The sequence below is a fragment of the Trachymyrmex septentrionalis genome, unplaced genomic scaffold, assembly GCF_001594115.1.
Source record: "Trachymyrmex septentrionalis isolate Tsep2-gDNA-1 unplaced genomic scaffold, Tsep1.0 scaffold111, whole genome shotgun sequence".
Taxonomy (NCBI): domain Eukaryota; kingdom Metazoa; phylum Arthropoda; class Insecta; order Hymenoptera; family Formicidae; genus Trachymyrmex; species Trachymyrmex septentrionalis.
In genome coordinates, this window is record NW_017304239.1 from 115,841 (window position 1) to 128,602 (window position 12,762).

Sequence of the window (12,762 nt, forward strand, 5' to 3'; positions counted from 1 at the left end):
TATAGAATTAGTGGGGTTCTTTGGCATTCTTACCAAATTATATAATTATGCCTTTTTAATCTATAATATTCAATATTTTAATATTCAATATCTGTGTAAAATCTTATATTGTGAATGGAAAAAAAAGTTAAGAATATTAAGAGGAAAGCAGTCCATCAATTTTTTTGTATCCCGTATCAATTCATAACGCAGAGATGTGCTGTGATTATAACCATTCGCTTTTCTAATCTCAATAAACTGCCTATGAATTTCTTAGTGCTGTCAAAATATTATTGTTTATATTTATAGCTACAAAATTTTAATTTAAAAAAGTTGTTACGTGACAAATGTGCAAAAAGATACATATATTGAGAAACCTTAAGTTTAAGATTTAATGTTATTGTTATTATATACTGAAGAAGATCCAAAACAGAATCGAAACGTATATGTTTGCGTTGATTTAATATAATAAAGAATATTTATATACACATATACAACTTGTGTTGGCTGTTAAAGACTAAACTTCTACTAACTTTTATTTATAACATACATAACATCATATAAAAAATTATTTTTTTAGAGTAGAAAAAGTATAACTAATAAGAAAAAAAAGTAAATTAAATATATCTTTAAATATATATCTATTTAAATATCCCTGGTGAAAAAATTTCATTGAAATTATTCTACGTTTTGAAACACTTAAGCGAAATTGCTGCAAAAATTTGTTAAAATTTCATTGAAATTTAATTAACATATTGAAAAATCATTAAAATTGAACTAAAATTTCTCTGAAAAAAATTTTGTTAAAATTTCTTTAAAATGTTTGCTAAAATTTCTCTGAAATTTTACTGAAATTAAAAAGAAATTTTTCTAAAAATTAGCTTTTTTTTTTAAATTAAGTTGAAATTTTGTTGAAAATTAAGTGTTCCAAAACGTTAAACAATTTCAGTAAAACTTTTCCAGCAAGGTATATTTAAATAATAAGTAATAAATAGGTATTTAATACAATATATATTTAAATAATAAGTTTGTTACGTAAACAAAGAATGTTTTTCTTATTGAATATTCTATTAATATTATTTCCATTATATATATATTTTATACATAGATAATAATTGTATAAGACAAAACATATACGGAGAAGAAAATGGGAATCGCGCGAATATATAGGGTGTTTCAGAATTCGTGGACACAGGTTACGCAACATGATTGTATGTGCCAAAAGAAGCCGCTTTTTGCTCTGGCGAAATTGCGTTCAAACAGTACTTTTTAAATGAAAGCAGTTTTAAATTAATGAATGAGTGCTCCCCTATTGAAAGTTTTTGTATCAGATTTTAAAAGAGTTGTATGTGATCAATCAAGATTACTAAATAAACGTACATAATCATATAATATAATCACAATAAGAATCTTATATAATTTATTCATGAATCTCATTAGTAATTTTTAATGACTTTAGGAATCTGGAATAAATCGTACACGACGATTTATATCGCAATGAAAAATGCTCATTTCTAATAAACTAAAAGTGCCATTTAATTCTACGTTCGAAAACTTTTATTCTTAGTATTTTTTACCAAATAGGTATTTTAAAATAGGCATTTTTAAACAATTTGTTTAGACAATTATCGTTCAAACAATCAATTTTGCAAAAAGAAAAAATACGAGTAATTTTGTTTCGCTTATGCTATGAATCCTGTGGTTAGTTTTCACATTTAGGCAAGAACCCATGGGCAGAAGTCAACTTTGCACATGTAAACCGTTTATAACAATTTTTGCATAAACAAAGCACCGGATCAAAAAAATACCAAGAAAAAAAGTTTTTTGTTTTCGAACGAAGAATTGAATAGCATTTCTAGTTTTTTAAGAATAGGCATTTTTAAACAATTTGTTTAAACAATTATCGTTTAAATAATCAATTTTGCAAAACGAAAAAACACGAATAATTTTTTTTCGCTTATGCTATGAATCACATATTCAGTTTGACGCTATCACGGTTGTATTAAGCATGTGTGTGGGTCTTTAACCTTATAAGAAACTCTTAAAAAACAATTTCTTTACAGGATATCCAAGAATATGGTATTAATTATATACAATTCCTCAATGTTGTATGAAAGATCATGTATTAGTCTTAAAAAAACATATAATTACAAAATAATTTATCTTTTAAGTTGGTGCAGAAATTTGGCACAATGATTTATATCACAATGAAAATATTTTAATTGCTAATTTAGTCTAATAAGATACTCTTAAGAAATAATTTTTTTACATAATTGTTCCAAAGTAATAAAGGTGCCGATCATTTCAGTAAATGAAATGGAATTAACGAATAAACAGAAAATGGATTGAATATATTATGAAATAAAAAAAGAATTACGAAAAAGTTTAAAAATTTGTTATTTTTAGTCAAAATAAATTTTTTAAATCCCGTTCAACTCCTTGCTTGTCCCATTTCATTTTATTTACTGTGACACGAATAATAAATCACACAAAATTCTAATAGCATTCTTGTAATATTTTTATAATGATACTCCAATTATATTCTTGCAAGATTCACGTTACATGCGCGCAAGATTCATTTAACATATTTATAAGATTCATATATATTGTAACATGGGCGTAAGATTTATGCAAAATTCTTTACCTACATATTATATGTATATTTTTCTACGATCTTGTATGTTCCTGTCGGAAATTTATATATGAAAATTTTCTTGGAAAATCTCAAGAATTTTTCTTGTAAGAATTTGCAACAAAGGATCCACGCGTGGATCAGGAGTGGCGCATAGACACTGCGTGACCCGGCGTATAAGCATGTATGTTATTATCTTACTATTTTGTTAAAGATTTTACAAAACTATGCATGATATCTAAATATCACTATTTTGAATATAACTTATTTAAAAAGAGAATGTTTCCTAATTAATATCGCTGAAGAAACGACTGAAATTAAGATAAGTAAATATTAGACAACTTGTAAATAATTATATTTAGATATCATGCATAGTTTTTATAAAATTTTTAGCAAAATAGTAAAATATTGATACATACTCATATGCCGAGAGCCACGCCATGTGTATGCGCGCCGCCTTTGATCTATGCGTAACATAGAATGTTCATTTGTTAACTTAAAATTGCTCTCGTTTAAAAAGTGCTGTTTAAATGCAATTTTGCCAAAGAAAAAAGTTGCTTCTTTTGGCACATACAATCACATTGTACAATACATATCCGTAAATTCTCAAACATCCTGTATAGTAAATATGAAACTACGGCGAAAAAAAAGAGCACGAATAAGATGGTAAGTATAGAGAACCATAAAAAATGGGAGACAAAACTGCACACTTTAATGAGTGCAAAGCAAGACAACAGGTTGGGAACAGAACGTAATGTGGGAGAGTAAAAGAATAAACTTCCTTTCCTGCAGACGCATCGCCAAACGATGCACTTGCCTCTTTCCTTACCCCTCGAATCTAATATCTGTAACACATTTCCCTCTCCCTTGATCTTCACACAACATACACATCGCATACATATACGCACTAACACATAATGGCTTAAAATCTTCATAGCTTATCTACTTACATAATTAAACAGATTACATATCTTCTGAAACAAATGGATTAATGTAATAGTGCTAATATCTTACCGGGACCTTTAGCACCACCTGATAGAAGACGTCCTAATCGAAATATGACAGCTCTTTCATACTCCTGTACAACCTGTAAGATTAAAAAAAGATGTATTCTCTATTGTAACTTACAGTTTTACTAGAATTTTATAAATTAAATACAATATAATAATAAATAATATTCTATTTAATTAGTTTAATAAATATAGTATTAATGGAATACAATTTTAATACTTATTATAAAATACAAATAATCAAATTGATAAGACCATTCAATAAAAATTAAAATCGTTACACAACCACCGATGAATGGTACTGGGGTAGAAATTAATTCTTATTTTACTGTGTTTGTAAGAAAAATTGAGATGTGCTACGCAACCACACACACACACACGCACACGCACACGCACACGCACACGCACACGCACACGCACACGCACACGCACACGCACACGCACACGCACACGCACACGCACACGCATAAAATAAAAAGTGTTATGTCCGAGAGACTGAACCTGTGTATCTCTATGAATTTTGAAGCTGTGAAACCGAATGTAACTTCAGAATTGCGCCAACAGATCAAAGTTTTTTCCAACCTTAAAAAATTGCCAAACCTCTTACTAAAATTACACTATTTAGCCCAGGACCTTTCTTTAACTCAACATCGAAATTGTTATATAAACTTTTCTTACGTATTTTAAAGTTTGCTGAAGTAATAAATAAATTTTCAAACCCAAAGCTCCAAACTCACAAAATCCAGAGGAAGGGGAGTTAACTTGAAAAACGATAAAATAGATTCATATGACAACTGTGTAGTTGTCGCAAATTTCTAAACGTTTACGTCATTAATCTCAAAGCAATGTATTCTAGAATTAGTTGCGGTCATCGTTATAACATCAAAGATTACACGTACTCGCACCAATAAACTCGTATTCGCTCGTATTATGTAAAACTAATAAATTATATGATAATGATTAATAAAAAAATTATAATTAAATTTTTCATATATTTATTACAATAGAACATTTCGAAACCATAAATTCTTCTTTAGCAAATTTAGTAATAAAGTTGAAGTTTTTTTTTGCTGATACATAGATTAATTAACAGTCATAATTAATGTAACAGTTAAAATTGTTTGAAAACTTTGCAAAAGATATAGATATATACATGATATTGTATAATACACATACTAAGATTAACTTCTAATTAAAATGTTAAGATCCTGTTTTCAATATGAACAATTAGTCCAATATTTTAACGATTAGTCCTCAAGTCTTCGTAGATGACTATTCGTCAAAACATTGGACTAATGTATTGTTCACATTGAAAACAGAATTTTAACATTTTAATTAGAAATTAATTTCAATATATCTATTATACATATCATCTACTTTTGCAACAAGTTTTCAAGCAATTTTAACTGTTACGTTTCTTATTACTGTTAATTTTATCAATCTATGTATTAATAAAATAAAAATTTTAACTTTATCGCTGAATTAGCTGAAGAAGGACTCTTGGTTCCGAACCGTTCAATTGTAATAAATGTATTAAAAGTTTAATTATAATTTCTTTATTAAGTTCGATTATTGATCGTTTTATCATATAGTTTAACCACCATAAATTTTATTATTTCTCTAATTGACTTGTCGAATATAAAGAACTGTAATTGTAATTAGTTATTTGCAAAGTAACTTTCCCAACCCTACATAACAGCTGCGCAATGATATGTATCTACTCAATGAGCATATAATAATAAAAGCAAACGAACATTTGCATGTACTGTGGATAAAAATAGCATTATGAATAAATTCCATGTAACTATAGTTACATTGGAACAACATTGCTCATTAAAACGCTCGCTCCCACAACTGTCGGCGAATAGCGAGAAATTTATAACATAAATGAGAATAATGTCATAAAATATTTTTTTAAAAGTGTCGTCTTTTTTGCTTTAAACAGGTCTCTTACCTTGAAACAAACAAAGAGAGAGAACGGCATTGTCAATATTACAACAATCCACGATAATATCACCAAAATATTCCCGCATGTTGTCGCATCTCCTTGTGCACTATCATCCGCTGTAACATAATAACGTTATTTGATACTTAAAACAATTACTATATGCATGAAATAAAAGATAAATATCTATTAAAAGAATTTTTAAATTGTTACATTTATATTTAATGTATTTTTAAAATGCCAAGAAGACAACTTTCAAAAGTATAGACAAACTCAAATTGTTACAATATATTATAATATGAGCGTGACGATACAGATTCTTGGAGAAAAGATCTAAAAATTTACTCACTTTAAATAACTTAATAAAAAAAAATCGTCCACTGTTTAGAAATTTGTGTCGAATATACACATTTCACATGTCCTAAATGATAAACTCAAATTGTATTCATTTAATATCAAATGAATACATTAAAGAAGAACACAGATATTATGTTAAAAAGATGATCACAAAAAGATGCTTGTAAACAAACTGTGGAAATACATTTTTTTTCTATAATTATAACATTTATGATATATTATCAATTAACACGTATTTTATTCATTTATCTTAGAATTTACATTTAAAAATTTAACATTATTTTTGTATTATTCTTTTATTTTTCAAGGTTTGCTTTAAATTAGTGCCATTTATAGTGAAATTGTTCACAGTAAAAAACATTGTGTATTTGTGTTGGAAACAGTCCATTCGCGTTCTTGTTAACAGTTTGTGTTAAAGTTTTTTAATATATGCAAGTGTTAATTTAACACAAAATGTAATTATGTTATTTAAACATTTTGTTTAAATTGATATTTCTTAATGACTCTTTTAAAATGACATAATTTGTGACTAAATAAATGAATAACATAAAAGTAAAGTGTTTTAGAATGTAAATTCTAACAATAAAATAAATGAATAAAATTAATTAATTTAACATATAACAGATGTCAATTTTACTGAAGAAAATATATTTCTATGGTTTGTTTACAATGTGTCAATATTATCTTTTTTGTATTTATTCTTTTATATAATACTTGTGTAACCTTCTAATACATTTACTTTGTGTTAAATTAACCCAAAAATTTGAATGGACCATTTATACGATATTAAGCATATGATATACATTAGTACTATATTATAATAAATTTAATACAATATTTTTTCCAACAGTGCTGCAGTATATGCTAGCAAAATATAGGATTTGAAACATTCGAAAGTTTCCGCTCCAGACTTTAAAACACATTTTCAAATATTTTTCTGCGGCTATTTTTCTCAAAAATACCTAATTTTGAATTTGCTCCCTTGTAGCGCTGATTGTAAGTGACTCCCTAATTTTTTTGAGAACAATAAAACAATTTTTTTAATACTAATAATAAATAAAACACCATACACACACACACACAAAATGTATGTAAAAAAAATTCAATATCTAACGTAAATTGATAACAAAGTTATAAATATGGGATTGTTAAGCAGTTATTTTATTATTATGGCTAAAAAAAGAAATGTATAGGAGAAATCAGTATCCCTATCTTACAAAAAATTCTAATTTAGCATACATAATACATAATATTATACAATTCAGTTTGCTATAAAGTTAAGTGCAAAAATTGGAATATTTTAAAATGACATGTTCCATTAGCCAGAAGCAATTCTAAAAATCACATTAAAAACATAGTATTATATATAAAATTATGTAGAATTATATCAGTCTAAAATTCTATATATTATATATAGTATATATTATATATAGTATATATATTAACGTTTTCTCATATGTTCAATGCGCTGAAAAAGGGCCATCAACTATAACCAGAAAATAGAAGTAACTCGTTACTTGTAACAAAATTAGTTACAAGTTACTTTTTTGTTAACTTTATTGGTAACTACGTTACTTTTTTTTGGTAGCGATAACGAATTTTACAATCGTCGATTTTAAAACGGAAAAGTAATGAAAAGTTATTTTCTCAAGTAAGGATAACCATGGCTAATTACTTTAAAAAATTGGAAACTAGTAACCTGTTACAACACCTTTTCTACTCGGCAACGACTGCAGCTTGTTACTTTTAAAAAGTAATCTTCCATTCTCTGACTATAACATATATCTTAAGTCTTAATGGGGGCACCTCATATATCGTGCTGAAAATGAGATGATCTTTTGGAATTTTTTAATAGGCAACTGTATACAATAAATCTTTTCGAAATTTTCAGGATATATTATTGTAATATTGAACTACTAAAACATATTTTGTTGATAGGGAAACAATATGTATTTTATATTTATAATAATTTAATTTTGATGCGTCGGCGTTAAAGTTGTTTGTTGATCTGCAATGTTAACGCTGTTTGTATTCATCTAAAACAAAAAAAAAACAAAAACGATTTCTTTTTTGTAAGATTTATTTTATTAATTGAACTTATTTTTAAGGAGAATAATATCAAATTATTAAAATGGTGATACCTAAAAGAAAAAAAATCGATTTTTACGAAAAATTTTTGTGTAAATTATGTAATAAAAGTATAATAATTTATTTAATACATAAAGAACAATTCAAAGACTTTTCATAAATAAATTAAATAACAATACAAACAAGGGCAAAGTAAGAGTCAATGCATTTCTCTGAAAAAGTTATACAGATGGAAAATAAATTAAAAATACAAAAATAATAATAAAAAAGGAAAGAAAAGATATATATTAAAACAAAAAGTAAAAGTAATATAATAATAAATATAAATTACAAGTTTCGGCTACCGGATGGAGCCCTCTTCAGATATTAACATAACGAAAAAATCGTAGTACAAAATCAATTATCACAAATGTTCGCATATTCATTACATTCACAATTCGGGTGAGTCTTGATGTAGAACTCGACATTATTTCCGTACGATTGAACAGTCAAATGTATTACAAATATCTTGGCAAAGCTCTAGTTGATAAAAAAGATAAAAAAACTTCTTACAAAAAAATACATGCAAATAAATTAACATACCGGAAATCTAATAATAAATAAAAACTTACCAAAAATCATATGTAAAATATTCAAACAAGCGTGTCCATATAAGAATAAAAAAACTTTTAGAATATATAAAGAAAGAAAAAACGCAGATGTGTAAGACGGACATTATGTGTCGATTATTATGTACGCTCGCTAATACGGATCACCATAGACTGAGAGAAGAGACGGACTGTTAGTACCAAAAAGTCAAACTTTATTTATGACAGGAATATAAGAAACTCGTTTTTTTCCATTTTACAAAAAATACAAAGGTTGTTCGCTTTAATCGTCTACAGAAATGAAACCACGCGATGAATTCCGCTCAAAATTTGACAGTAACCAGCTAAAAGATGCTACTTGTCAAAAAGTAATGTGACATGACATTACGAGTGCTCTCTGACAGATTTTCTATAATAGAAACTTATTGACTTGCCCTCGTATCTTGCACGCCAATTTTAAAAAAGTAGTTACAATAAAACGCGTTTAAAGTTTTAGGTATACATAACTAACAATTTTCGAGTACTTACAGCTAGTGATGAGTATCAAGATGCTTTGAATTAGTTCGAATATGTCATGAAGAATTCGAATTAATTCGAATATGATTTAAAATCATACAATCTTAAATGTCTTAAGAAGTCTTGAATGTCTTGGAAAATCTTGAATGTTTTAATAAATTTAAACAATTTAAAAACTATTGGGTTGTTCGGAAAGTAATTTCGTTTTTTCGCAACAGAGGACTTATTGTATTTTTTCACAGCCAACTTCACACTTAAGCCGCATAATCATTATATATTTTGACAGCTGATATAGCAAGGTTTGCTTGTGAAAAAAGTTCGATTGATTCTACGCAGTAGTTTTTGGTTGGTGCCCTTTCAAATATGAAAGTAAAAAGTAGCATTTTCGGTATATTTTACTTTTTACTATCGAAAAGGTAAAAATGCTGTTCAAGCAAGAAAAAAATTATCCGATGTGTATGGAGATGTATTGACAGAACGCCAGTGCCAAAACTGGTTTGCAAAATTTCGATCCGGCAATTTTGATGTTGAAGATGCACCACGTTCTGGAAGGCTAGTTGAAGCTGATGAAGACACAATAAAGGCATTAATTGATACAAACCGGCGAATAACAACTCGTGAGATCGCTGAGAGATTAAATTTATCGAATTCGACCGTTCATGATCATTTGAAACGCGTCTGATTGAAAATCGTCTTTCATTTTCATAAGAAAAAACGAAATTATTTTCCGAATAACCTAATATTTTTTTTGTTGATTTTTTTTAAATTAAAGTGAAAATATATTTGATAAAAATAAAAATTTCAAGAAATAAAGATCAAACCAAAGAAAAATTTATTTAATTTTAAAAAATGATGTTCAAATTAAAGAAACTTTTTTTAACCGCGTTTAGCTCAAATTTCTTTAATTCAAACAAAAGTTTTTTTAATCGAAGAAATCGAGAATTATCAATTCTCAATATTTTAATCTATCAAGACTTTCGAGACCTATCAAGTGATCTTTATAATGAGGTTTATTATCTTATCAGTTGTGACGTAACGTTTTCCGTCCGTCATAAGGATCGCACGACCGAATAGTGCAGTCTTGCGTCCTGAATCCTTCCACATTTTAGGGGGCGGACGCATCTGCGCTTTTTCGCGACGTTATTTGCGTGGCTCACGCGTTTCGCGTTGCCGTTTCCGTTTCCTTTTTTGAGTATTTCCGTACCGAGAGTTATAGAGACTGGCGACTCCCGCGATCTTGGCAGATTGACGTCACCTGACCGGAAGAAGACAGAAGAAGGAAGGCGACCAAGACTGGAAGTCGAGTAACGACCGCTGCGGACGGATTTGCCGGGGCGCACGTCACCCTGTCCCTGGTCGCACGCAGGTGATATTATCCATTATTTCGCCCTTTATGCTATCGCAAGACACCTTTTATCATATCATCTTCCAGGCACAAGACGGAACGAGGAGTGAAATGGCAGGATGGGGGAGGCCACTCTACGCCTCAAGGACGGCGAGAGCCCCGAGAAGGCGCGAGGCGGCCCGAGAAGATCCTGCGGTCCCTCAAATTTCGCGCGTCAGGACATGCGACACGGGCATGACGCGGTTTCCGCGATTAGCGGAGCCACGCGCCAATAAGACGCGATAAGGCTCCCTCGCGGAGATAACGAGCCCTGCGTGCGGGGGGGAGGATCAGCGCCCGGCACTTGTGCTGTGACCAGCCAAGCGAGAGAACGTTGGAAGGACACAGAACCGGACGAAAGATAAGGGCGGAGCGAACAAATAGCGAGACAATCAGACGAGCACCAGTAGGAGGTCACGGTGAGACGAACGTCGCAAGTTGTAAAATCGCCGGTTTCCGAGTCCGGGAAGCGCAATCGTATCGCAATTTTATCGGACCTATTGTAGTGAGCGCACGTGTTATTGCCGTGCATTAGATTTCCATGGAATTCGGGTAAACATGTCGCCTCCCGGGACGTTCAATCATAGTCGGGGAAATTCTACTGCGTCCGCCAAGGCCACAGCCTCGTCATTTATCGTAAGCTTTTGTCGCGTTTTTGTATCGTACTGTGTCGTAGTTCCGTACTGTAATATTGACGCGTATCTTCTCGCTTCGGAATCTTGCAGTGTAAGATTCCGAAACATAAGATCTGCATGTCTCTTAGAGTATCGCCACTCTGTGTCATAGTAATTAACGATGATGTGTTATAGTACTTAATAATTGCGCATATTCTATCATATCGAGATTGCATATTGTCAAGTTTTGTGCTTTCTGTCCTTCTCTGACCTTCGGTCGAGGCGAAGCCCCGCGAGCGCGTACGAGGTCACGCCATGTTTACGTTACAGCCCTTCTTAAATTCTATCGCTGGGTGAAACGGCGGATTATTGTTCGCATAATTCATGAAAGTATCCTCGCGTGGCGTGAGGTTTAGCGAAGTTTAACGAAATTGATACGCACCGAGTAATGCATTTCGGAGCCGACGTGAAGTCGCTATCGCTATTTGATCCGATCTTATCGTCACGATTTTATCGGCAGATGTAAATGAAAGTCGAAGACTTATTCAATATACTTGTTATTTTTGCTATTATAAGTCTTATGTGCTTTATTGTCGTCACTATTCGCTCCTCCAAACAATCCTCTATCCTCGACCACGAACCGCCCTCTCTGCCATTTCCGAGGCTGAGCTACCGGTTGAGAGCCCGTCGCCGTTCACAGACCGTTCGTTAGAATATTGCATAGAGAAAATATCGCGTAATTTCGAGAAAAGTGGACATGCTCACTCGTGCCTGGAGCCCAATTATTGTTTTGCGATTGTGCGTTGCCCTTAAGAGTGGCCGCGTGAAGACGCATTTCGTTTAAAGTCACCCGTAATCCAATTACATGAGAAAATCTTAGCTGTGAATGCGCGACGAAGTTGCGCCACGCTCGTGAGTGCGGTTGCACAGTGTAATTTCCTATTAACGTTGTGATACCAAATGATGGATGCTTTTCAATTACTTAACACATCTTAAGACAAACGTACACAGGAATGTACAATGTGTAACATTGTGCACGATTCAATTGGAACAGAATGTGTACGCTGTGTACGGTTGAGATCCGTTTCGAATAGAGTTAGATTAAATATAGCCTTTTCCGCTTAAATAAAAAAAAGTAAAAACGCCGGCCACTCAACGTCTTCCAATCTCATTTATAGCTGCCGCAATTAGTAACATATAATTGTCACTAGAAAATAGCAGCTTACACAGCCCTCGATTGAGTACAGATGTGTAGCGTTGTGTTGAGGATAACGGACAATTGGAACGCAACTTGTGTCGCCGTATGCACGAAAGTGTCTACGGATATTGCAATTGGTAAGCACCCAATAAAGAGAAGCCGCGTGTTTTCCAAGATTCATCGCCAGACACTTTTAAATTTTATAAAGATTTTTCATTTAGTATAAGGTGTAGTAAAAAGAAATCTATTATTTTTGCATTAAATTGAAGATTTTATTTAGCATAGTTAGAATGATCCGATTTAGGTCAAATATGCACCGTTTTGTTCGATAACTTGTTGCCATTTTGAAGGTAATTTCATTATGCCTCTCTCATAGAAACCCTCGTCCCTATTGGCAAAAAACTGGGACAGTCGATTTTCACAAGCTTCTCTTGAGGCGAATTTTTCACCAG

The 12,762-nt window shown here is 31.0% G+C and overlaps 1 protein-coding gene across 2 annotated transcripts in view; it reads right to left on the minus strand.

Moving 5' to 3' along the window:
- LOC108751395 (band 7 protein AGAP004871-like) overlaps positions 1 to 12,762 on the minus strand; it is a 143,781-nt gene that overhangs the window by 101,008 nt on the left and 30,011 nt on the right. For both annotated transcript variants that reach the window (XM_018491549.1, XM_018491559.1), the window contains 2 exons: positions 5,576 to 5,685; positions 3,626 to 3,698 (listed from right to left, as the gene is read on the minus strand). In XM_018491549.1, the coding sequence (XP_018347051.1) occupies positions 3,626 to 3,698; positions 5,576 to 5,685 (183 nt within the window). The remainder of the gene's footprint in view (positions 1 to 3,625; positions 3,699 to 5,575; positions 5,686 to 12,762) is intronic.